The following is a 25,106-nucleotide window of genomic DNA, read 5'->3' on the forward strand; positions in this document are numbered from 1 at the left end:
GAAGGATGTCAGGTATTTTGATGATACGAGCTGGTCCTCAGTCAGAAAGACAAATAGTTGCAGAGAACTTCCTCAATGATGTTCACCTCAGCATCTTCGTAAACGCGATACTTGAACGTGCCTGAGATCGATTCTCTTGACTCAAACAGTTTGGCTTCGATGGGCTCAATGTCATGGAATTTATGAGCTGTGATTAAGTACTTCAGGGTGACCAGGCCCGATGGACCACCGCCAATGACAGCTACGCGCATTGTACTCAGCAGACGACGACGAAGTTTGTATAGTTTTCTTGGGAGGGCACGAAAGCTCTGAAAAGCATAGAGATACAACAAAAATATCGGAACACAGAGAAACCATAAAGCTTTGTTCAGAAGTGCTTACGGCGTGGTAAATCAAGACTTGTAAGACAGGCATTGATAAGCACAGCTTCAAGAGCTAGCTGGACTCATCATCCAACAGCAGAAGACGGAATGAGGAAAAGTAACCATGCGAGTAAGCGACTATCCTCAAACTACTATTTTCGTCTCAAAGCGACCAATTGTGGTCCTTCTCGACCGAGATATGGTGGCATCCTTGTCGTCAGGGTGTTTAATCCTCTCAGTCTAACTGTCTGGCTCTATCGACGATACACTTGCTGCTTTATAAAAGGAGCAAGACTCATGCGGCATTAGCCCAATCAGAAGGGCCCGTTTTGGTAATCAGATTTCCCAAATGGACGCATACTCTTGAAGAACAGGGCTCGAATCGTTCAAGCGGCAATGTCCTTAAAAGAAGCTAGACAATTGAACCAAGGAGGAGACCATATCTCCTCCACGCTGGGTGGATCGCCGCAAATCGCCTGAATTAGACTCGTTAACAATCTGTCATGCAGCTTGTGGCATAGCGACCTCTGATCTGATGAGTAACGCACGGAAAGCTGCAGGTGTGCATTTGCACAAAGTTTGGTCATTGGTGGGCAAGGAAGCAGGAAGAGTTGTCCCAAGCAGCTACCGGCGGTTCAACTAGATTTGACTGTCAGCGCTAGCCTGTTGTGGAAAAGGAACCACGTGCCTCCGTCTCAACTCCACCCTGGAAGCGAGCTGAACCGAGGTGAGCCAGGGAGGGACGTTGAGTCAAAGCATCGCGGCTGGAAAATAACCTCGATCTTGATCATTGCTCCATGCAGCACTGCCGTGCCCACCAACACATCAACATACGGTCAAACAGATACCTGAATCCTGCTCGTGCCTTTGAGCGTGTGCAATAGACATATACAGCTTTAAAAGAATGTCGAACAAACTCGGATGCGTTGGGAAAAGGGGCAAGAGACAGCTGAGAGAGGAGGGATCTCCACAGACTGGGGACACCAATGTGCAGATCCTCGTCCTGCTAAATTCTTCCTGCATCTGCACATCTGCATATCTGCAACCCCTGGCGAGCCTAGCCTACGTTACCATGGATTTGATGCACTATTCAAGCTCTTGGCTTGACAAAATGGAATTAGACGAATGCTCAGTATCAATTGGCTAGTATTCCTGGACCCCAGTTTCAAGTGGGAAGCTCTTGCTAGCTTCAATTGAGAATGGCCGATTCTCCTCTTGCATCTCTGCTTCTATTACAAGTCCTTTTTTCTTGTTGCTCGATGAAGTCGCACAGTATCAAACAGACTCGGAAAGCGAATTGGCCATCAACTTGACAGATGGCACAACCCATCCAAGATGCATGCATGCCAATTGCAGTCATTGGCATGGCATGTCGCTTCCCAGGGGATGCGACATCTCCAGACCATTTGTGGGAGCTTCTTGCAAATGGTCGGAACGCCTGGTCGGAGTTTCCAAAGGACCGGATTAACATTGATGGGTTTTACCATCCGAGTGGAAATAGAGAAGGCTCTGTATGATGCACAGTGACTTTAATTGACCATTGCTAATCTTTCGACAGATATGCTTCAGAGGAGGACACTTTTTGAAAGAAGATATAGCTGCCTGGGATGCTCCTGTATGTCACGAGATCTACGTGGGTGTTGCTTCAATCTAATTTATCTCAAGTTCTTCTCCACTACTGCCCATGAGGCAGCTGCTATGGACCCTCAGCAGCGAATCTTACTTGAAGTTTCGTATGAGGCTTTTGAGAATGGTATGCTTTCGTCAGCCATTTTTATCTCAGCATATGTCTGATGTATTCAACGTAGCCGGCATACCGATTGAAACACTCCCAGGAACCTCAACAGCTGTCTATTGTGGGTCTTTTGTAAAAGGTAGAGCCACCATCCCCACCTACGTTGCCGCAGTATCTTGTATTCATACTCTCAGATTACGAGCAAATTTGCCTGAGAGATCCCGACTTCAGCCCGCAATATGCCGCCACTGGGAATGGCATTGCAATCATGTCGAATAGGATCTCTTGGTTCTACGATCTCCGAGGGCCAAGTATGACTCTTGACACAGGATGCTCCGCCAGCCTAGTAGGTGTGCATCTTGCTTGCCAGAGCCTAAGAACAGGAGAATCCACGTTGGTGAGTATCCTGTATTTTCCTTTCGTACCCACTAATTCTAACATGGCAAACTAGGCAATTGCCATGGGTGCCGGCATGATTTTGACTCCATCCACAATGATGCCAATGACTGCCCTTAATTTCCTCAGCCCAGACGGGAAGTGCTTCGCCTTTGATGAACGGGCAAATGGGTATGGTCGTGGCGAGGGTATCGGTGGCATCGTTCTGAAACCCCTCGCCGACGCTCTCAGAGATAATGATACCATTCGCGCTGTCATACGTGGATCAGGTGTCAATCAAGATGGGAGAACACCAGGAATCACAATGCCAAGCAAAGATGCTCAAGCTTTGAATATTCGTGCAGTCTACAAATTAGCAGGTCTGGGATACAACCGCACAGCATACTTTGAAGCTCATGGTACTGGGACTCAAGCTGGAGATCCCACTGAACTTGGGGCAATCTCAGAAACTTTTGCTGAGACTCGCGATCCTAAGGATCCAATCTATGTCGGTTCAGTCAAAACAAATATCGGCCATCTTGAAGGCTGCGCCGGTATTGCTGGTGTAGTTAAAGGTGTTTTGATGTTGGAGAAAGGCTTGATCCCTCCTAATTTATATTTCGAGAATGTGAATCCAAAGATTGACCTTGACGCCTGGCATATCAAGGTAAGTCCAGCCAGCCCCCAATTTCCTCCTTTTGACTACCACGTAACCCAAATACTGATTATGACAGATCCCACAAAGTGTGACACCGTGGCCCATGGTTGGCCTTCGAAGAGTTAGCATAAATTGTTTCGGGTTCGGAGGGACGAATGCCCACGTTATTCTTGATGATGCCTTTCACTATCTTTCAGAGCGAGGTATGGATGGGAATCACAATTCCATCGAATTGTCTACATCTGCTTCTCCTGCTACCACTGATTCGGGAATCATTATTGACACGCCACCCTCGAATGCCGGGACCTGGGAATCCGAGTCCAATACGGCCAGAGCGAGACTCTACGTTCTATCCTCACATGAGCAAAGTGGCATTGAAAAGCTGTCCCATGAGTACGCAGAATATCTCGTGGGAAAAGAAAGTTCCCTCAGCTCATCCCACGATGCATCAAAACTTTCTGCAGATCTTGCCTATACTCTAGCGTCTCGCAGGACAAGGCTACCCTGGAAGGCTTTCACAATTTCGTCATCTCCCGAGAAGCTCAAAAGTCAATTCGTCCAAGGCGTGACCAAGCCTGTCAGATCATCCGAGGCTCCCAACGTAGCATTCATATTCAGTGGACAAGGAGCACAATGGTATGCGATGGGTCGAGAATTGCTCCAATACCAAGTGTTTCGAGATAGTGTTGAAGGAGCGGATACCTACTTGAAGTCTATCGGGAACGACTGGTCACTACTTTCCGAACTCCTGAAGAATGAGAAAGAGTCAATAATTAACCTTCCCAAAATTAGCCAGCCGCTTTGCACTGCTTTACAAGTCGCTCTGGTGGATTTGCTCCATGATTGGGGCGTAAAACCTTCCGCATTGAGCGGTCACTCCTCGGGCGAAATTGCGGCTGCGTACGCTCTCGGCGCACTTTCAAGACTGGATGCTTGGAAGCTTGCATACCATCGGGGTCGCTTGACGAGTGACATTGCATCTTTGTCTCCTGGTCTCCGCGGACGCATGATGGCTGTGGCACTCTCGAAGGATGCTGCCGAGGCTTTCTTAAGGGAGGGTAAGAGTGGTGTTGCTATTGTCGCCTGCATCAACAGCCCCGAAAATGTCACAGTCTCTGGAGATGAAAGTGCAATCTTGGAACTCGAAGATCGCCTTCTAAAGGAAGGTGTGTTTGCACGCAGATTAAAGGTCGAAACCGCCTACCACTCCTCCCACATGCGAGTGATTGAGAGCCAGTACTTGCAAGCCATCTCAGATGTTCGGACCAAAGAATCATCAGCTGGTAGAACCATGTTCTCCTCTGTCACTGGGACTTCGATCCGGTGTGAGCAATTGGGCCCCGAATACTGGGCCCAGAACCTGGTCTCACCGGTCAGATTCTCGGAGGCAGTCCAATCTCTTTTGCGGTCGAAAGCCGTCAAAGCCAATGTAATACTCGAAATCGGTCCATCGGGAGTCTTGCAAGGTCCATTGAAGCAGATTCTGGCTGGAGAAGGAAAGCTAAAATCCAGACCCATCTACATTTCGATGCTTTCACGTGGTAAAGATGCAGTGGTTACAGCGATGGAAATGGCTGGGACATTATTTACTTTAGGCCACTCCTTGGATCTTGGAAAAGTTAATATGAGGTAAAGTTCAAACACTTTATCGAACCATTACAATTTAGCGTCTGCTGACAGACCTAGTATCCTAGATACTAAGCCGCGAGTACTGAGCGATCTCCCCACATACCCGTGGAATCGTGAGTGGTACCTAAATTCAAAACCCGAGTACTGACACCTGCTAGATGCAAAGACCTATTGGCACGAATCACACATCGGCGCTGCTCACAGATTTCGAAAATACGGACGTCAGGACCTGATCGGCTCGCCATCTGCTGATTCAACTCCCTTTGAGCCTCGGTGGCGCGGTTTCATTCGCGTGTCTGAAAATCCTTGGGTTCTGGATCACCAAGTTCAGAACACCATCATTTACCCAGCCGCTGGCATGATGTCGATGGTACTTGAAGCAGCACAGCAGATCCAGGATATCGATCGCAAAGTGGACGGCTATGAGATTGCAAAAATGAACATTCTCAAAGCAATGATTGTCCCTGAGACAATTCATGGTCTCGAGACCGCTATCAACGTCAAGATCCACGAGCCGATATCGAAAATGGTAGCGTCATGGTTCGAGTTTACCATTTATTCGAAACTGCTTGGCGGAACTTGGACCAAGAATGCTGATGGGCTGATGTGTATTCGATACAAGGCTGAAAGTACCGATATCATCTCCAATGATGAGTTCAAGAAGGCTTTCGAAGATTCAAAAGAGAGCTGCAATGAGAGTATGTCGCCCAGACAGCTGTACGAAACACTCGAGAGCATCGGGATGAAATACGGATCGACGTTCCAAAACATTGTTGCAGTTAGCAAGAAGAACAATGTTTCTTGTTCAACTGTTCGAATACCCGACACGAAGAGTCGAATGCCCGCGAAGTACGAATACCCGCACCTGTTACACCCGGCAACACTGGACGCCATGTTCCAAACGGTTTTTGTAACAGGATCAGAACCTATGGTTCCGTCGCTCCTTGAAAGCTTGTTTGTCTCAGCCGAATTTCCTCGTGGCTCAGGGAAAGAGCTTAGTGGGTATTCTACGGCGTTCAGACGAGGCCTCCGTGATGCCACGGGATCTATCGTCATGTCTGATGAATCTTGGCGAAAGCCAATGATTATTGTCAAGGATCTGCATTTTACAGCTTTGTCTTCGTCACCAGAAGATTTTGCAGACAGCGGATATCTTCCCAATCATCATAAACTTTGCGCCGAGCTTGAATGGCAACAGAATATCGATACTGCCTCTGTTGAAAGTCTGTCTGAGTGGATTCGACTACTTACTTTCAAGAATCCGGATCTCAACATTTTGGAGATATGCCATGCTGAAGATCCACTTATTGAGTCTATTTTTGACATTCTGGTCGATAATCCAAGCTCGACTCCTCGTCTATCAAGATATACACTGGCAAGTGAGGATTCAAGCAGTGAAGATGTGCTGCAAAGCAGACTTGGCAAATCATCTGCGTACGTTCTCTGGAAGACTTTACAAGGAACCATTGACCTTGAGAAGTCTGACTTCAAAGCACGGACCTTCGACTTGGTGGTTTCGCATGTTGGAGCCCCAGAGCCTTTGGCGACATTGCAAAGTCTTCTCAAACCGAAAGGAAATCTAGTACTGTTAAAGGACTCCCAAACGAACACCAAAGATCTCAGCACGTACCAAGTTGACCATCAAATGAGCCTTCACAATGGCGACTTCCAAACCCTAATTACGTCGAATGAATTCTTCGAATCCCAGGGTGCAAATAACAGGGCGCTCATCTTGTGCAGCTCTCCTCCCTCATCCCCATCAATTTTAGCTCGTGAAGTTCTACTCGTCATACCGAAAAGTCCTTCGACAGACATACAGATCCTTTCTTCAAGACTCACTGAAGCGCTCCTAATCAACGAAATCAAAACTTCGACAACTGATCTCCTAAGCTCCGTGGAGCAAGTTTCTCAGAAGATCTGCATCGCGCTGTTGGAAATTGAGTCTCCTCTGGTGTTCAACTGGACAAAAGAAGAATTTGATGCATTCCGATCTATTGTGTCGCTTTCTGCGGGATGCTTGTGGGTCACGAGAGGTGGGCATGTTGAGGCTGAATTGCCACTCATGGGTCCGGCTGCGACTTTGCTCAGAACAATTCGATCTGAGGACCCGCAAAAGCTTCTTTTCAGCTTGGATCTGGATCCCTCCCCAGCAATTGACCTAGACGCGGCTGGAGCCGCAATCATGCATGTCTTGTCGGCATCCTTTGACCCAACTTCGACATCTGAAGAAACAGAGTATGCTCAGCGAGGAGGAAAGTTACTGATTTCCCGAGCCGTCTTGCAAGAGAAACTTAGTGGCAAGATTGAGCGCGGCACTTCTCAACGATCTCCAGTTGCTTTACCATTCTTCGATGGAAGTCGACCTTTGCAGTTGGAAGTCAAAAATCTAAGGAATCTTGACTCCCTTTGTTTTGTTGATGATCCTGTACAAGAATTGACACTTGAACCACATGAAGTTGACGTCAAGGTGCTAGCCGTTGGTGTCAGTGCAACTGATGTCAGAACTGCGATGGGGCAAAACTCATACGGTCATTTCGGAACAGATGCTTCTGGTGTTGTAGCGAGAGTTGGCTCAGCTATCACCGAGGTCAAAGTTGGAGACAGAGTGACAGTCATCGTACAGGGAGCGCTTAAGACATTCGTTCGGTGCCCTGAATCGATGGTCCAGCTGATGCCGGATGAGATGACTTACGAAGTAGCTGCTTCTCTCCCAAGTGATCTTGTTTCTGCCTATCATGCAGTCAGCATCGGTAGATTACAGCAAGGAGAGTCAGTACTCATTCATGCAGGCGCAAGCGGGCTCGGCCAGGCTGTCATTCAGATGGCAAACCACATCGGTGCCCAGGTTTATGCTACAGTCGGAGCTTTGAAGGAAAGGAAGCATTTGATGCTCACATATCAAATTCCAGAGGATCACATTCTCGACTTGAACAATACGTCTTTCGGAAAAGTTGTTCGACGTTTGACCAATGGACGTGGCGTTGACCTGATAATCAATACCATAGGTCGGCAGCATTTGGAGGAGACTTGGAAGTGCATCGATGATCGTAAGTTCTCTCAGCTAGGTGTCAAAATTATGCAGCTAATGTTTCTTCACAGTTGGGAGGTTCGTTGATATCCGTAACGGCGATCCAGCCGAAACAACAACTTTGACATCAATTCCTTCTCTCCGCAATGTCACATACTCAGCAATCGACAGCTTCCATATGTTTCAGACCAACTTGGGGACATCAGCCCGTCTATTTCAGTCTGCTTTTGATCTTGTCCGTTCAGGATCTGTGAGAGAATCCAGACCCATCAACGTACTACCAATATCAGACATCTCGGGAGCCTTCCGAGAAGCTCAAGAACGAACGCATGGCAAAGTCGTTCTGCAAATCAATGACGATAATTTAGTACCCATCGTGCCGCGTGATTCTCATCCTCTCCAACTAAGTCCCGATGCCACTTACGTCCTTGTTGGTGGCTTGGGTGGGTTAGGACGAAGTTTAGCTGCTTTCATAGTGAAGCATGGTGCTAAGCATGTTGCGTTTTTCTCTCGTTCAGGAGCCGTTTCTGAGGGACAGCTGGCTTTCATGCACACGCTGAAAGAGCAAGGCATTGATGCAAAAGCCTATGCTTGCGATATATGCGATCGAAACCAGTTGGGAGGAGTCTTGCAAAAGTGTTCGCAGGAGATGCCGAAGATACGTGGAGTGATACAGGGAGCTGCAGTACTTCGTGTAAGAATATTCAACCAGGACAGACACTCAAGTGCTACGCTGACTTTGTAAAGGACGCCATCTTTGAGAATATGACATACGACGATTGGGCCACGGCTACAAGACCAAAGATGCAAGGCAGTTGGAACCTTCACGAGACGATGCCCAAGGACCTCGATTTTTTTATTTTCCTGTCCTCATCAGCTGGAGCAATCGGTGCTCGTGGACAAGCAAATTACAATTCTGGCAATGGATTCCAAGACGCGCTGGCCCATCATCGCAGAAGTAAAGGCCTAGCTGCAGTGTCTTTGGACCTCGGACCAATTCTTGGTGCAGGGGTACGTGACACAATCTAGATATCATCCAGACCATGCTGACTTCTTAAGATGGTTGCAGAAGACGAGGCCACACTAGAGATGCTGCGGGCTGCTGGATTCTTTGGTATTCGTGAAAAGGTCAGCGGCACCAAGTGAAACAACGGCATTTGCTGACAGTGGCAGGACTTCCACATTATCGTCGGTGCTGCCATGACAGGATACACAGAGGATGAACACCATACACCGGCGCAGCTAATAACAGGGATCGGTACCGGGGGTGGCGTGAAGCAAAATAATGTCGGCGATCCATACTGGTACCGTGAAGCACGACTATCCATCATGAGCAAGCTCGACCTCATCCCTTCCTCGACCGATAGCGCGACACTTTCCATGCAAGAGCTTCTCTCATCCTCAGACACACTATCTGAAGCCTCATTCATCATCCTAGAAGGTCTCATTACCCTCTTCGCCAAATCGATGAACATGCTACCAGGCGACCTGGACACGAGAAAGTCTGCAAGTGCATATGGCGTCGACTCGCTTGTCGCTGTTGGGACGAGGAATTGGATATTCAGGGAGACGGGTGTTGATGTTAGTATCTTTGAAATTTTGAGTGAAAGTACAATTGCCGAGATGGCGGAGGATATTGCGAGGAAGTGTAAGTTCCTTTCCAAGGAGGTAAGAGCAGGGGAGGATGATGAATAAGAGGTGGACGGAAGCTAAGAGGTTGTATTTATGTTGGCGATCATTAATGGAGCTCTCCAAGAGTATTTGGTATGTCAAATCGAGGTTCGATAGACGGTGGTGGTGCAACGTCGTGTGGTGATTGTGTTATTTACGTGGCCATGGAACGCAGCCGAGGTTTTACCGCAGATTCAGGGGCAGAATACAGTAAGCGAAAATGAGTGACGTCTTCATTGATCAACATACGCAGTTGTCGTCATCCACATTTTAATTGATTTTATTGGTGTTCAAATATAGCCAAAAGATTATCAATCGTCTATGGACGCGGAATTAAACATCATAGATGTTGTTAGTGGCGAATTTGTTTCAACAGCAGTTGGTCAGATCATCGTTCATGTCTTGTTCACGTGGACTACTTTACTAAGCTCCAATCATTTCCTTCCTTTGTTCAAAAGCTACCCGCTATCCGCTCACTATGAGAGGCTCATTCGTAAAACATCTCTTGACGTCACCTGTTACCCGACCCGGTTGCTTGTCAACCAAAGCTTCAATCGTTGCAGCCCCACCATTCTCTTCTATGTCAACAACCCAAACACTACCAAAGTGGAACCTCTCAAAGTTCACGCGGGAAATTAGCACTACTTCGATAAAGATGTCTCAATCAAACAGGGCTTTCCACCTGAGCTCGGTGTTCAATGTCAAAGGCAGAGTTAGTGGCGACTTCTGACATCTATGAGGTGCTTCATTTATCTTATTCATAGGTTGCCCTTACAACTGGTGGAGGTAGTGGCATTGGATTGATGGCCACACAAGCTTTGTAAGTCTCCTGATTTAGATTCTACACGTGCAGAAATTAATTTGTCTCGTCCACGAAGGGCTGTCAATGGAGCGAAAGTTTACATCGTTGGCCGCACCGAGGAAAAGCTGGAGAATGTCGTTAAGAGCCACGGCCAAGGCATCGAAGGAGAAATCATTCCCATCACAGCAGACGTCACCTCCAAACCTGAGATCGCCAAGCTAGTCAAGGAAATCCAGTCCCGTGAGGAGCACCTTGATATCCTGATAAATAATGCTGGCATTGCAGGCAACACCCAACAAACGGAAGCCAAGACCGCCGAGGAGATGAAGAAGAACTTATTCGATGATGAGAGCTCTACATTTGAGGACTGGGTCAACACATACCGTACCAACGTCCCTCAACTCTTCTTCATGACCGTTGCGTTCCTTCCTCTCCTGCAAAACGCTACAGAGGCTCAACACGGCTACAGCAGTACCGTGATCAATATCTCTTCCATCTCAGGTATCGTGCAATCCTCTCAACACCACTTCAGCTACAATGCCAGCAAGGCAGCAGCTATTCACCTTACCAAGCTTTTGGCATCAGAGATCGCAGAGAACGGACTGAAGACCAGGGTCAATAGCATTGCGCCTGGTGTCTTTCCAAGCGAAATGACCGCTGGAGAGAGTGGTCCTGATCAAAAGAGTCACATTGAGAAGGAGAAATACGAAAAAGTGCCTGCTCATAGACCAGGTAAAGATGAAGATATGGCAGGGGCTGTGCTGTTTGTTGCCACGAACCAGTATCTGAATGGCCAGACTGTTGCGGTCGATGGTGGATATATATTGCATGCTGGAGCTTGAGTGGATTCATGGGAATGGTTAGCAAGAGACGGGAATATCAAAAAGGAATGCCCCAAAAGCGTTGTATCATAGATGCAAAACGATCCCCAATATTTGTAGTGAGAGCGCTGACAATGCAGACAACGAACTTGATCAATCTTGGACCTTAGAATTCACGTAACAATATTTTGAACATATATCTGTGGTATCTCATTATATTCAGCTCTCCACTTGTCCTTATTTTTCAGAGGACAAGTGCAGCCGTACCTGTCTTTATACAAGCCCGTCTTCGCTTTTCCAAAATAGCCATTAAAGACATAACAGCCATCAACTCAAACTCCCTCCCCAACCCATCACCCTCCCTCATGAACATCCTCATCTTCCCCCTCTTCTTCAACGCATAACTCACGTTAGCATAGACCGCTACAACCCTCCCATTCCTCAACCTCACCAACTTCATCCCAGATGAATGACTCAGCTCTCTTACCTCCCTTCCTCCGCTACTTTTCCACTCAAATCGCTCTCTCATACCACAAAGCGGGAGATACAACGAAAAGAAATGTGTGTTATTCCGGAACCCTTCGCTCTCAACCTTCTCTGTAGGAGCAGCTCCAAACTCAAGCGAGCCGAGCGTGACATGCGGCGTTTCGGACGGCCCAGTAAATGAGCCGATGCGATGGCGAGGAACTTTTTATGATTGGGGCGGGGGCTGGCGTAGAGTGTTATGTCTGGCTTTTTCGTATTATGGTTGCTGCTTAGGAGGCTTGAGTCGGAGGTGAATGTGATGTAGTAAAGGTAGGGAGATTTGGAGGATAGGGATATGACGAGGTCTGACAGGCTGGGAGTGTAGAATCCGAATTCAGGTGGGAATATTCTGCTGTGCGGGGATAATCGAATCGATGTGCTGGAGGACGTGCTTGAAGAAGAACAAGATGTTTGCCTAATCGATGTGAATGTCACATTTTGCACTTTCGTGGGGACTGCCTTCTCGATGTATGATGGCGGGGATGGGTTTGAATAGTCCATGGTGTACATTCTTGGGAAATATGCTATATGATGTGAAAAATCCATCAGGAAGCAATGATCTGGAGGCAATAAGCATACTTATTTGTTGCACCGAAGTAAATAGTTGAGATCTGGACCCCGGATTCTTGATCAAATCTCAGTACCTTTGGAGCAACAACATGTCGCTAAGCCCAAGCCAGCTGACCCTGTTACTGCCGAATAACCGCAGAACATATTCGTCTTCTACAACCATACTCGATCAAAACTAGCAGAATCCTAGGTCCCAAAGCCTAAAGTCATGCGGAAGACTAGAAGCACGCTAGAATTACTCCTGCCCAATTGCGTGGCGCTAAGGCGGATAGTCTTGCCGCAGTCAGCCCTACAAGGCTCCCAAGTGGATCGTGAACTATGAGATCATGAGTATGAAGCCCGTATTAGGCAGCACTCAGTAGGGAGAATAGACAGCTCCAAGTATTCCTGACACTGTCTTGGCCTTTCTCTCAAGTTTGGTGCTGCAAAATTCGCGAACAGACGACGAGAAGAAACGGAGGATGATGCAAATTTGACATCGTTGTCAAATGCATTATTAGCTATTCGTAAAGACTGGCTACTGCGAGTCGGTTGTGAGGTCCGAGAGAAGGCTGATACTCGACTTTGCCTAGACTCAATTATACCTAGCAGATAGATTTATCCCATCCATCGCCATTTCATTATTTCCCATTCCCAAGAGCCCCTGTTGTAGCCTTCTCCTTCTAAGCGCGACTCCCATGTGAGCTTGCTTCCCTTGTTGTAACCATCTAAACCAGAACCCCCTTATCCGCAACCTTCTCCGTGCTCTCCCCTGATGACTCGTATCTGCGTCCAAATCTCGACATTTCGATTCCTAATGTCGCTACAGACGCCATCCATACGGTGCAGCTAACGGCTCCGAAAACCGCATCGACTTTGGCAGCTGTGCATATGCTTCCTTGGCAGTACATGAGCTGGCCGAGGAAAACCGAAAGAGCGATGAAGCCGCCTAGGTAGAGTCCTCCGACCAGACACTGGACAAATAATTGAACGTATTGATTTGATACTGCTATACATTAGCCTTGCGAGATCTTTGTTGTTTGGTGACGGACGGTCTGACTTACCTTTTGGTGCGAATCGAGGCGCAAGCTCTAGGAAGAGCAATGATAGAAGTGAGAAGGAAGAAACGAAGATAAGAAAATTGATTTGTGTAGCAGAATGGTATCCTGTTTGGTTTTGTATGAATGCGACTGAGAATTGGTTAGTATTTTCAGAGCATCTCCGAGTAATCCACGTACCATAGCTTGAAAGTGCAAGCACTACGATAGAAAAGACTGCCTGCAGAATGCGCAGCGGTATGTTGTATTTTGGAGTCATTGTCAAGTGTGATGAAAGAGAGCCTGCTCTCGAGAAAGAATCGAATGGTATCAACCAAGAAAAAGAGAAATGGAGAGGGGTATAAGTGTCGAGAAAAGATGAAAACGCAATTGAGAAACCAAACAAGAAGAAGGGAACAAGAATACAAATACAAAAACTTTTCGTCCTGCCAAACCAGCTAGCACAGAACATGAGACGATCGATCCTCCAGTTGCTGCGGAGACTACTGACGAAGACCCGTCGGATTATCTGTTGTGTAAGATGTTTCGAACTGGGCAGGGTGCAGGCTTCAATGGACGACGCCCGGGCCTTTTGTTTCCACTGGAAGGTCTCCTTTAGTGGCCCCGGAGTGAGAATGCTGCTGGGGTGGAGAATTTTATGCATGAGTTTGTCTGGCGCAGTAGCGGGAAGGCTTGATTTTGAGTTTTCGGGGACTTGGAACTGGCGGTACATAAGCGTCTGAGCTTAGGGGGACGAGATTGCCTTTTTGTTGATGCGATCATATCTGTTCATCTGATTGAACATGGTTTGTTTTGATTGGAATATTCCCAGACCTTAAGACAAGGCAATAAGCAGAGACCTGAAGCCTGACAGTGGGGATTTTTTCCTCTGCAAAATCTCAATTGCAGAGGAGTTTAAAGGATTTTACGAGTGGTTCCATTACGATGCGGTGTAAGGCCAGAATTCAGCAATGGTGAAGAAGGACAGCTGGTTTGAGAAATCTAGCTATTCGGGATCATACGTATGGGATCCCTCTTGAGACACCGGTGCTTTTAGAGATAATTGGACACGGCGATGGTGGGCTGATTAGCGAAAAATACTCTGCTGAAGGTCGGCTTCTTCGATCTCAATAAGTAGACCTCCCTTTAAATTATGAAGGATTAGAATATTTATCATAGTGTGAGCTCTCACTTTAGATGTGTAGTCAATGGCCTATTCAATGCGGTCAGGTGCAAGAATACCCTGCCTTGTACTACCTAGGTAGGTAGATCGGTCATAAGAGTAGTATCACGTGACACCACTTAGTGACCTGCTCGGTGTCTCGCCATTATTCTCAAGCAGACAACTAGCTGCCGTACCGTCACATTGGCACCGTTTCCTGTCGCACAGTCCGATGATTTGGAGTTCTTTGTGTGAAGTCAGCCTTCCAACCCATCTCCCATCTACCTATTCCCAATATGTTCATGCAATCCCGCGCTTATCTCTCATTCGCTTATTTGTCAACAGCCCCCTATCAAGAGTGGGAAGTGGATCCGAGATAGTGTTCAGGTGCGCGCCAGCTCATCGCCGCTCATCGGCCCCAAGTCCTCAAAATGAAGATTTCCCATAGTACTGAGGAACGAGTGGTCTATCAATAAATCTCATCTCGAAATACTGGTGGTCTTAGATCAGAGTTGATCCTCACGTGATAGCCGATGGCTCCAGCTCGTCTGCATCTAGCTGTCCTGGACTGCGATACTCCGGTGCCAAATGTCCTCCCAAAACGTGGTCTATATAGTAATATTTTCGGAAATCTATTACGAGATGCTGCTCTCAAGACGCGTAACCTTACGAACCTGAAGCTTGTCTTTAGTAGCTATGATTCAGTGCTAGGAGAACTTCCTAGGTCCAAGGAGCTGCATCATATAGATGGAATAATAATTACTGGATCAGGTGCGTTTCCTGGGTCGCCTGGGAGGATATGCTATCCAAAGGTTCTTGGTTCTAAAACAAAATTTCTCAACTAAAACCAAATACAGCTGCGGCAGCCTATGATGCAGAGCCATGGATTAAGTCGCTTACGGAATTTGTCAAGAGTGAATACATTGTTCACTCCAAGGGCTAAGCAAAAGCACTGACTTGGAGCCAGATATATATACTTCTCATCCTCATATCAAACTCTTCGGGTCCTGCTTCGGCCACCAACTAATTTGCAACGCTCTCTTCTCCACACCCCTCGACCCAGTCGTCTCGCGAGATCCAAAAGGTTACGAACTCGGCGTTCATCCCATAACACTCACCAGCTCCTTCCTGACACGTTTTGGTCCCGTAACATCGAATAATTCCAGCCCAAAGGAACTCCGCCTGCAATTCGTGCATGCTGATCATGTTGTCGTACAATCTCTACCTGAAGGCTTTCACTCTGTCGGAAGGTCGAAGCACTGTGCGTTGCAAGGGATTTGGAAGAAAGGACGGGTGTTGACGTATCAAGGGCATGCGGAATTTGATCGGTTCATAAATGGGGAGACTATCAAGGCGTTCAGGCAGCCGGAGTGGAGTGATCAGTATCTTGCGGATGCCTTGAAGGCTGTTGATTCTGATGATGATGCCATTTGGGCGGCTGGGGTAATGTTGAGATTCTTCCTGGAGAGGATGGAGTCCAGGAGAACTGGATCGAAAGTTAGCCATTAGATCATGGTATTTGAACAAATCCTACACGGGACTTTGAATTTGCATATTTGACGGACCTATCATGAAATATTGCAGAATATCGGTGCAATCACTACTTGATTACCTAGGTAGGCGAGGTTCGACACAGAAGTGTTAAGCGAGGACAGACAAAGATGAGGAACAAGCCTGAGGTATTGAGAAGCATCAAGCCTGTTGCTCTTAGACCCATTCAGCTTGGACTTGAACGATCTTAAGACTTGTTAATCTATTCCGTCTATCGTCCGAGTTCTTCACAAAAATCTGACTCGAAGCACGAGTTTTGGTTCTTGAGAAATTTCATCACAAGTCACTTGACCATCTACCCCTTAGCAACACCGAATTGACGCAGCAATTCCATTGGTCCCCGGTCTATCCAATTTTGTATATCTTCAAGCTTGTTCACCCAAGCCAGGCCGGCCATGGATGCTGCATTTGCTGCTAGATTTCCATGTCGCGCACAAGATCTCGGGATCACTAACATCCACTCTTTCACCAAAATGACATTGTGAGCATTGTTGACTCTCGAACGAATCTTCAGCTTTTCGTACACACTCACAAGCTCTGAAACACTCGGACTGGATGACAATAGCTTCACTGCGTGTCGAAATGGCAGACCTCGAACTTCGCTCTTTTCTGACTCGAGTTAGCTCAATAAGGTACCCAATATGTCCAGTGCTAGACACGTGATATATACCATTATCAATTCCCAAGGCATCAGGGAACATCTCGAACTCCTTCCTTTCCGGTCTAGGCAAAATTTGCAAATGTTTGTGTCCAATCGAGCTTCCAGCCTCAACGCCGCAGTTGTAAATCACCATATTCCTGCTCTCCAATCGGCTCACGACGTTCCAAGCAGCATCGAAGTCAACGGCGTTCAGATGATCAGATTGAGGGGTGAAGGCTGTAGTGTGAAGGACATACTGCGGCCGTACGATGGAGTATTTATTGAGGATGAGTTTGTGAGATGGACCGATAAAATCGATTACGAAGTCGGGATCTGTGTCTGAGAAGACGTTTTGATCAGATGTGCGGCCTGGGTCGTCGGCTTTTTGAATGGGTTTCTTTGTGTAGCTGGGAGTGCTGCGGAATTGGAACTGTTTACATGGTCATTTCTCTGGACTTCTGAAGCATTTTGATGTTTAAGGTGCGGACCTTGAACGGGCCTGTCTGGACTAGAAGTGGGGTGTTGGCTTGCCAGAGCAGTTCCCCTCGTTGGACAAGTGCATCAAACTGCCGCAAGGCTCGCGTTTCTAGAGTCTCTGCGTTCATCATGCGATTGAGAAGTGTTTTGTTTACCTAACTCTTGCTTGCTTCGTAAGTAAACTCTTGCTAGCTTGGTGGGTGGGAATTCAAGGTGGCGAAGTGAAGTCGCAGCTTTGTCAGCAGGTCCACTTTACTGGTATCGGTGTCAATATGAACTCCAGCAAGAACATCCATATTGAAAATGAAATAGATTTAGTTCTCTGATAGCAAATCTTTCACCAGAGTTGCTGATCGTTCTTCCTTCTCAAGTCTCAATTACCTCGTGCCAAGCCCACCTCACCTAGTGTGCCTTGGCGCTGCCAACAAGGACTTTGGCACACTTCAATTTTTCAGTTTCTTCATCATGGTAATCAACAAATCAAACTGACCATGGAATATGATGCAAATGGACCGGTCCTAAATCTGCTCCTAATGCTAGGCGAACAATTGTCTCTTGCAGGTGTTGATGCAGCTTTCTTGCCATTCCCTGACGGCCTTCTCGCGTTTGAGCATGCGCTTCAGACTCTGCATAGTGCTGTTCCCTCAGCAGATACGATCTACATCTCATTGAAAGATGAGGGCCAGAAATCAAAGCTTCAGCTTCGTCTAGACAACCCAAGTCCCTTATTCCCCTCACAAGATCACTCCGACGATAACCATCACAGCCATCATCAGACACCCAAACTCGAAATTATCCCGGAGCAAGCCCGACAAGCCAGATCTGGCGACGTCCATCTCGACGCTCTCTTTGCGGTACATAAGATATGTCCAGATGCCAAATGGTTAGCACTGGGATGCGATTTTCCGTTGCTACCACCCTCAGCTCTACAGCAGCTTGTTCTCGAGTACCGAGATCCGGTCACGTGCTTTATGAAAGAGAATGGAGCTGCGGAGCCGTTTCTTGGGATCTGGGCGAGTGAGGCTTTGGGACACCTGCACACTCATGTAGAAAGCAAGCCGTGCGACGAGAATGTACTGAGAGTTGTGTTTGAAGATCTTCAAGGGAACTTGGTGAAGCCACTGAGACAAAAGTGGATCGTCACGCCGAGACGGAAAACGAATGGGACGGAGCAATGACTACTTGGAAAGAATTGCGGGGAATAAGTTGAGATTCCTTCAAGGTCTGATCCCGTCATGGATGACATAAATCGTTTCTTTTGTGCCAACCAGCGAGGACCTCCAGATCTTTCCAAGGGACGGACTACACTGAATTCTTGGGTACCTAGGTATGAGACAGCACCAAGCAGCCGCCTACGCCGGCCATAGGCGGCACTGAAGACCTCACGCCCGTCAAGAAGTGCTAAGCAACTTCAATCATCTTATGCCATCGATATCCGAGCATAAAGAGTAGCAAGTCTTAGCTCTCCTTATCTCTTACGAAATAGCACCAGCTTTGCCAAGCCAACAATGAGGAGCTGCTAGGCAGGCAAGACTACGGGTAAAACACAGTTTTCTGAAAACCAGTACCCTTATCTGTTAAATTTTGTCTTTGTAGTCTTGGAAGATCATTGGCTGGACTTGGTACACTCAGCCAAGCAGTTGATATATGTGTCGAGTCTATTTGCCAAGTCGCTTGGTCGCTTGACCGGAAGTTGTCTTGGAATCTCACAGCATATCATCAGACAACAGTACCACTGGTCTATACGCATCGTCCCTTGCCAATGACAAGTGCTAATTTGGTGTTTCTACCCAGTGTTACTGTTAGGCTGATCCAACTGCTCAATAATGCTTCAATGGCAAAGCTACAAGCTACTTTGGGAGTACCTCGCGCAGGAAAGTCCACATCCAGCAATGAAGTACGCGAACCACCCAGCGAAATATCTATCAATCGCGGTCTTATGAAATTCGTTGCATTCATGTTGCACTTGGTCATGAACGGCACGCCTGCGAAAATATTGGTCGCTCCGAATTGTTTTCTCCACATTGGTCCGTCTCAGAAGGCACAGCATCTCGAAACTGCCCCGGCAGCCTGCCTACCAGTCTGGCGATATCGAATATGTGCATTCTTTCCGTTTGGCGAAGCAATTGGCACTTGGTATGACCCATTGTTTACTATCAGGGTCCTGAACATACTTCATAAAGAGTTCACATTTCGTGGGGTCCAAGGCTAGGCAATGACGAAGTGCGCCATGGCGAGGTTTGGCACCCGAGGCCAATAACACTTGGCAGCCGTATAGCCGTCCACATAGGTCGAGATACAGATGCTGAGAGTTCTGTGTCTGATTATTCTTCTTGCTCGTCCTATTCAATCTTTCGCCAATTCTCAAGCAGCTGGGGCACAACTCGGCGGCGTCTTGTGACCTTCCTTGTTGAGATGCGAAAGATAACAAACAATGCTGCCAACTCTTTAGATTGCTTGTTCCTTTTCGACTGCCCTTTCTAGCTGCCAAAAATCTCCCAACCTACGTTCAGTGGCGGGGTTATCAGGCATATATACTTGTTCCCAAACCCTCGGGGTTTTTAGGTGCTCTCATGCCTTGAAACGTATCTTCCATATCCCTTTGTCCTATCCAGTGTGGCTTTTCACCTATCAAAAAGGTCGTCAGACATCACCGAGACTTTAAGCATTAGCCATGGAGAAGTCTGGGGATGATGGCTTTCAGGAGACTCGCTCCCAAACTCCACCATCTCAAACTGCTCAGCCTGCTCCTGTGGAAGAGCCTCGTAAGAGACCATGGTGGGCTTCGATCAAAGAACCAGGGTCTGCTCTCCAGATCGTCATTGCAGCTCTTCTGGCTATCGCCATCGGTCTGACAGTCACGAGTACGGTTGATGAAGTTCCTGATGCTGCTCGTGCTATCATTGGCATACCTGGAGTTCTCTGGCTTCGCTCTCTCAGGGCCGTCGGTATGTAGCACCTTTCAATACCCGCCCTACTCGCTAGCTAACAAGCTTTAGTGCTACCTCTGATCATTACTGCTATGATCCTGGCTGTACAAAGACTGAAGGAGATGACCAAGGGTGGCCCGGTCTTAGCTAAATGGACCATTATCTACTTCCTTGCCACCACCTTTGTTGCTATCTTCCACAGCGCGCTCTTGACCGGACTTGTATGGTCTAAGTTGATGACAGTTGCCGATGAGGACAGCTTGTCTGTAGACGGTCTTTCGTCCCAGAGTGAGACGATTGCAGAGACGGGCGAGAAGGCTGCGGTCCACGAGGTCGTCGTTCAAATGTTTGAATCGTTCATTCCGCAAAATGTCGTCTATGCTTTGGCCAACGATTCCCTACTCGCTATCGTCATCACCTCTATTATCGTCGGCTACCTCCTCAAACCCGGTTCATCGATCCTTCGCGCTGTCCAAGAAGTCGAGAACCTTATCGTCATCGTCATCACATTCCTGATCAAGCTGGCACCAATCGGAGTTTTCTTTCTTATTCTCCCTAATCTGTTCAGACTCAACATATCGGATATTGGTTTTAATCTGGCTATTTTGATAGCAGGTGCACTAGCTATGATGGCTCTTCATACATTCATAATCCTCCCGAGCATCTATCTCTTCGTGGTCCGGAAGAACCCCTGGTCATACTGGTTTAAAAACTCAAGAGCGTGGATCACAGCTTGGGGCACTGCAAGCTCCGCCGCAACTCTTCCAGTGACTATCAAATGTTGTCAAGATCGCGGAATTCCAAATACTGTCACCAAGTTCCTGGTTCCTCTTGGTTGCCTTATCAATATGGATGGGTAAGTCTACAAACTTGCAGTTTCAATTTTCAAGCTCAACATGAATGAATACTAACGATCTGTGACCAGTACTGCAATCTATTTCCCCATTTGTGTTGTCTTCTTAGCCGCTACCCAAGGGCACGTATTATCTGCCGTCGATTACATCATTATTTGTCTCCTCTCTACGCTGGCATCCATCGGAACGGCGCCAATTCCGTCGTCTTCGCTCGTCCTCACTGTCATGATTGCGAACAGTATCAATGTGCCCATGAGTGGAATGTTTGCCGTAGTTGTCGCTATCGACTGGTTTCTCGACAGATTCCGTACTGCGTTGAATGTTAGCGGGGATATGTTCGCAGCTGCAGTTGTCACCAAGATCACTGGTATGAAGGATGATGTGGACGACGACACTGAAAGTGAGCAGTACTACGAGCAAAACAATGAGCCAATGTCTCGGGGTCCCAATCATGTGTAATAGGCCTGTCATTTTGTAAGCTCAAGAGTCGTGGTGGATAGAACACATTTCCGTTGGATCTTGAGGGATGGTTATATTATATCGCAATGAAGCATCTTTAACTTCACTGTCTTGGTCATTGATCACCCGTGATGCTAAAAAAAACTCGGTCAGTATTAGATGAATATTCGCGTCGATGCCTGTTCATGTTGCCCTGTCTTGCCTCCGAACAATATAGACTATGGTCTTCGGAATGAGCATCATGTATCAATCTTCATCTAGTGAAATCAAATTCGATGCTACTACATTGACATTCTCCACCAATCTTCATGTGAAATTCCGAGTCTTGTGCAACAGAAGAAGCTGCTGCACGACCACGACCTCTGCTGTGCCCGGATATTTCCATCCGATGGCTCGCTGCAACCAGCTGTCAAGGTTGCTTTGACTTTGTACATATACCTGAAACTGACAGCTGCATCTATCGGATTTAAGATAACATAATTTGGATCTTCGCATCTCATGTGGTAGGAGGCAAATTAGAGTGAGCAACTTCTGAGCTATCAAAATACAATGACTGTTATGTAGAGCCCCAATTTCCCCCAGTTTTTAAGAAGTATGTTCCTGTCAAGACTGAATTAGAGTCACAAAACAGACATAACATACCAATGGATATTAAACTATCTAGGCTTCCTTTCTGGAACTCATGCTTAGAAAAAGACTACTCAGTTCCAGCCATTAGCAGCGAGTGCTTGTCACAAACGCGCTTCATCTCAAGCCTGATATGCCCAGTACTACTATTCCACCCCGCAGTGTAACAATTGCAATGCCGTTAGAAAGACATCTGTCCTAGGGCAAGTGCGTGGAGGGTACTCACATACATGTTCCTGCATGACCACTAACTAATCTAGTAATCTCCCCCTATTCGCCTCTGCTGGTGAAGTGATGATTTCTTTGAAACATGTTCTCGGCTACTCCGAGTACGGTACGGCACATTCACATCCATATTCACATTTAATCCAAATCACGGGCGGAATGACTGTGCGACATCGTGTAGGTAGAGATGAGGGACATTCACTTGATTGATGAGGCCTCGAGGATATATAAAGGACGCCTGTAATTCGATTTTGGAGAAGATTTTCCTGGTCTCTGTGTCCGCACCACATCAACAAACTCTTCCTGCTCACATCCAAATACCACAAGTTGTCCTTTGCACCCGAAACCCCTCAAAAGACGCGAAAGGTAGACAACAATCAGACCGAAAATCTCCAAGCACTATCACAAATATGAAGTTCGAGGTAAGCTCGTCACCGTCACGCATCCTCTCTTCTCCCTTTACCCACGCTCCAAAACCCAGGATCTCACTCAATAACTAACGCCGCTAGCTCCTCACTCTTGTCCTCACCCTCCTCTTCACCCTTACGCTTAGCCTTCCCACCGCTGTCCCCACCACAGAAGACACCTCCGTTTCCCCCGCAACCGACATCAATTCCGAAGCCCAAACAACACTCGTCTGCCACTCTGGTCTCCCCGCCTCAGTCTGCGCATCCGTCTATGGTGCTTCGTGCTCGGACAATGGTGGGTTCTACAGTCATCCAGCGCCGGATGGGAAGAGTTGTACTAGTCGACAGTGCTTCTGTAGGCGCTAGATTTGGGGATGGGTTTGGGATTGGGGAGGTGAGAGGTGGTGGGCTGTGAATGGCGGAGAGGATTGAGATGCGATGATGGGGGCTGAGCCTCTTCCAAAGTACCTGACGGAATGGTTGGTGGCAAATATTTAATACTCTTCTGGAGGCTATTTTGGGTTTGATTCTCAGGTCTATGGGATAGGTGGCGTGGTGATATGGTTTTGCATTGGAGTTGAATGGGACTTCTGCTGGTCAGTGGTTGAGGGCGGGAATCAGATCTTGACGTGCTCAGTAATGGACTTTCAATGCATTAAAATACCACCTTATTGCTTTAATGTTGCTTCTGAAAGTGCATTAACTCTTGTCATTGTGCAAAAGTCTTGGAGTGTTGAAAGGACAACGCTTCTTGACTGTCCAGCGTAGCAGGAATCGTTTCGATGAGATGAAAAGCAATACGAGTAGGTTTCGCTTGCTGAGTATACTTTTGGAAGAATTCATTCATTCTACTTGGTGTATGTTGAGATATTCATGTACCAAAGCCTTGGTTGGAGATAATGGTTAGCAGACGGTCAGTTCATGAAGTTGAGCAAACATACATCTGCAGCCGTTACCCTGTTTCCACTTTCAAAGCACACCAATTTCTTCACTAGATCCCTTGCACTCTCACTAATATCCGGTAGCAACTCTTCCCATGACTTGCCCGGAAACTCTTGGTACCATTTAAAAGGTGGCGTTGAGAAGTTCTTCGCCTCGGGCCAGACCTCCTCCGTTGGCGTCCCAATGATCTTGAAAATACTGAGAATCAGCCCTAGCTGGTTTCCGTCTTCCGAAGTCTCTCTTGACTCAAAGAGACTTGTCGGGGGCTTGCGTAGACATTCTACCAACATCGTTCCTGCAGCCCACATGTCGAGACTGGTATCGTAGGCTCGGTTTCCGAAGAGTGTTTCGGGGGCACGGTAGCAGGTCGTACCTACTTCAAGGACTTTGTGATGAGGCGGCTCATCGGTGGCAGAGAACATCGGATGCCATGTTGTGCCAAAGTCTGATAAGTAGGCTGGTCCTGTTTTTGATGCTAGGAGGAGGTTGGATGGTTTGATATCTCTGTGGATGATGCCGTTTGCGTGGAGGTAAACTAATGCCGAGAAAAGGTCACGAAAACAGTTCTTAGTGACTTCCTCTGGGACTGCACCAGAGCCGATGACTTTAGCGAGAGTGAGAGGGATGAAGGGGAAGACAAGGACAAGTCGACCTTCTTCGTCCTTGAATGTTTCGTTGAGGGTGATGATACGCGGGTGGGACAGAGAGCTCAGGATCTTGACTTCTCGTACTGAATTGTGTGGCTCGACATTGTGGGTTTCGGTGATGACTTTGAGTGCTACAGTTTTGGAATGATATACTTCTGCCACTAGGCCTGAGGCTATATGGTGGCAGTTTTGGTATTTGCCTATTTGGATGCCGGGGCTTGTTGGCTCTGGCTCTGGATGTGAGAGATCTGTTGGAGACTCGTTGATGACAGCATTACAGGCTTCATCGTATGATTCCTATTACTGTCAGACAGCTATTCATAGTTCGACCTGTAAACATGGTGTGGGGGTAGACAGAAAAGGTAATTTTTCATGCACTAATAGCTATGACTGAGAACACTGTAGAACGCAGAAAGAGAATGAAGCAGCTGCATAAGCAAACGACAAGATGAAGTGCTGTCGTCGGTTACTAGCGAAGCTTGGTGGGAAGAAGGAAGCAAACAATCGCTTCTCGATCACAAAAGACCCTCACGTGATTTGATGCTTTTCCAACTTACTCTAGATTGAGAAGTGTTATAGGCTTCTGTTTCTATCGTGAACGCAGATTTGTGTGCTGTACCCGTAGAGCTCAGTCCTTTCGCCTTGATGCTCTTCGTCCTAGAGACCGTTAGCTTGAAACAACGGAGTGGTGCGACTAGTGGCTAGCCATAATTACAGTTTCTCTATATTCTCATAACGATCTGCAGCTGCTAGAGTCGACCTCCAATTGGGCTTTGACTCCATATTTGCTATGTGAAGAGCATTCCGAAGAAGCCGGAGAGAGTGGTAAGCTGATGCTCAAGAGCTTAATTCAGGCGTTGTTTACTATCGTTAACGACGGTTGACCAGGAAGCGTGGAAAACAAGGAACCGAGGCAGCGAGGTTAGATGCAGAGAGCCTTGACACGAACCAAAGGATGGTGAGATGAAAATCAATAGGAAGCCGAAGTTTATA

The 25,106-nt window shown here is 47.3% G+C and overlaps 10 protein-coding genes across 11 annotated transcripts; 6 read left to right on the forward strand and 4 right to left on the reverse strand.

The window, feature by feature from the left end:
- Positions 1–41: 41 nt before the first annotated feature.
- On the reverse strand, positions 42–251 carry PC14 (Monooxygenase PC-14; the record flags this gene model as incomplete). Its single annotated transcript, XM_058494288.1, has 1 exon — positions 42–251. The coding sequence occupies one exon, from the start codon at positions 249–251 to the stop codon at positions 42–44; it is 210 nt and encodes a 69-aa protein (XP_058364491.1).
- A 1,427-nt stretch (positions 252–1,678) lies between these two features.
- On the forward strand, positions 1,679–9,482 carry PKS7 (polyketide synthase; the record flags this gene model as incomplete). Its single annotated transcript, XM_058494289.1, has 13 exons — positions 1,679–1,873; positions 1,921–1,977; positions 2,028–2,115; positions 2,171–2,236; positions 2,292–2,494; positions 2,549–3,139; positions 3,207–4,759; positions 4,817–4,872; positions 4,918–7,806; positions 7,859–8,481; positions 8,535–8,798; positions 8,847–8,915; positions 8,961–9,482. The coding sequence occupies 13 exons, from the start codon at positions 1,679–1,681 to the stop codon at positions 9,480–9,482; spliced, it is 7,176 nt and encodes a 2,391-aa protein (XP_058364492.1).
- A 631-nt stretch (positions 9,483–10,113) lies between these two features.
- ONS95_001106 (uncharacterized protein) lies at positions 10,114–11,102 on the forward strand (the record flags this gene model as incomplete). Its single annotated transcript, XM_058494290.1, has 3 exons — positions 10,114–10,170; positions 10,223–10,278; positions 10,337–11,102. The coding sequence occupies 3 exons, from the start codon at positions 10,114–10,116 to the stop codon at positions 11,100–11,102; spliced, it is 879 nt and encodes a 292-aa protein (XP_058364493.1).
- A 1,119-nt stretch (positions 11,103–12,221) lies between these two features.
- ONS95_001107 (uncharacterized protein) lies at positions 12,222–14,405 on the reverse strand. 2 transcript variants are annotated; one of them, XM_058494292.1, is made up of 2 exons: positions 13,394–14,405; positions 12,222–13,345 (listed from the first exon to the last, which is right to left on the reverse strand). In XM_058494292.1, exons 1-2 carry the CDS (start codon positions 13,923–13,925, stop codon positions 13,005–13,007), a joined length of 873 nt encoding a protein of 290 aa, XP_058364495.1. In that variant the 5' UTR covers positions 13,926–14,405; the 3' UTR covers positions 12,222–13,004. The 2 variants fall into 2 exon arrangements, with proteins under 2 accessions (XP_058364495.1, XP_058364494.1); XM_058494291.1 differs by having other exon boundaries at positions 12,222–13,161; positions 13,220–14,405.
- A 482-nt stretch (positions 14,406–14,887) lies between these two features.
- ONS95_001108 (uncharacterized protein) lies at positions 14,888–15,863 on the forward strand (the record flags this gene model as incomplete). The annotated part of the gene is made up of 3 exons (XM_058494293.1): positions 14,888–15,125; positions 15,212–15,268; positions 15,322–15,863. 3 exons carry the CDS (start codon positions 14,888–14,890, stop codon positions 15,861–15,863), a joined length of 837 nt encoding a protein of 278 aa, XP_058364496.1.
- Positions 15,864–16,200: 337 nt separating this feature from the next.
- On the reverse strand, positions 16,201–17,153 carry ONS95_001109 (uncharacterized protein; the record flags this gene model as incomplete). Its single annotated transcript, XM_058494294.1, has 3 exons — positions 16,201–16,514; positions 16,576–16,975; positions 17,034–17,153. 3 exons carry the CDS (start codon positions 17,151–17,153, stop codon positions 16,201–16,203), a joined length of 834 nt encoding a protein of 277 aa, XP_058364497.1.
- Positions 17,154–17,513: 360 nt separating this feature from the next.
- ONS95_001110 (uncharacterized protein) lies at positions 17,514–18,200 on the forward strand (the record flags this gene model as incomplete). The annotated part of the gene is made up of 1 exon (XM_058494295.1): positions 17,514–18,200. One exon carries the CDS (start codon positions 17,514–17,516, stop codon positions 18,198–18,200), a length of 687 nt encoding a protein of 228 aa, XP_058364498.1.
- A 1,496-nt stretch (positions 18,201–19,696) lies between these two features.
- ONS95_001111 (uncharacterized protein) lies at positions 19,697–21,265 on the forward strand (the record flags this gene model as incomplete). Its single annotated transcript, XM_058494296.1, has 3 exons — positions 19,697–19,970; positions 20,022–20,808; positions 20,878–21,265. The coding sequence occupies 3 exons, from the start codon at positions 19,697–19,699 to the stop codon at positions 21,263–21,265; spliced, it is 1,449 nt and encodes a 482-aa protein (XP_058364499.1).
- Positions 21,266–22,286: 1,021 nt separating this feature from the next.
- On the reverse strand, positions 22,287–24,921 carry ONS95_001113 (uncharacterized protein). The gene is made up of 4 exons (XM_058494298.1): positions 24,829–24,921; positions 24,671–24,770; positions 23,466–24,410; positions 22,287–23,409 (listed from the first exon to the last, which is right to left on the reverse strand). Exons 1-4 carry the CDS (start codon positions 24,894–24,896, stop codon positions 23,368–23,370), a joined length of 1,155 nt encoding a protein of 384 aa, XP_058364500.1. The 5' UTR covers positions 24,897–24,921; the 3' UTR covers positions 22,287–23,367.
- ONS95_001112 (uncharacterized protein) lies at positions 22,528–22,890 on the forward strand (the record flags this gene model as incomplete). The annotated part of the gene is made up of 2 exons (XM_058494297.1): positions 22,528–22,539; positions 22,627–22,890. The coding sequence occupies 2 exons, from the start codon at positions 22,528–22,530 to the stop codon at positions 22,888–22,890; spliced, it is 276 nt and encodes a 91-aa protein (XP_058364501.1).
- Positions 24,922–25,106: the final 185 nt, after the last annotated feature.

Source organism: Cadophora gregata, assembly GCF_030347475.1.
Source record: "Cadophora gregata isolate MNR1 chromosome Unknown scaffold_1, whole genome shotgun sequence".
Classification (NCBI taxonomy): domain Eukaryota; kingdom Fungi; phylum Ascomycota; class Leotiomycetes; order Helotiales; family Ploettnerulaceae; genus Cadophora; species Cadophora gregata.

Bases quoted from the DNA above. Each gene is read 5' to 3' on its own strand.
- ONS95_001107 (XM_058494291.1), bottom strand. From the start codon at position 13,925: ATGTACCGCCAGTTCCAAGTCCCCGAAAACTCAAAATCAAGCCTTCCC. The intron at 13,162-13,219 runs GTAAGTCAGACC...AATGTATAGCAG, and splicing joins GCCTCGATTCGCACCAAAAG to TATCAAATCAATACGTTCAA.
- ONS95_001113 (XM_058494298.1), bottom strand. From the start codon at position 24,896: ATGGAGTCAAAGCCCAATTGGAGGTCGACTCTAGCAGCTGCAGATCGT. The intron at 24,771-24,828 runs GTAATTATGGCT...AACGGTCTCTAG, and splicing joins TATGAGAATATAGAGAAACT to GACGAAGAGCATCAAGGCGA. The intron at 23,410-23,465 runs GTATGTTTGCTC...TCTCCAACCAAG, and splicing joins ACAGGGTAACGGCTGCAGAT to GCTTTGGTACATGAATATCT.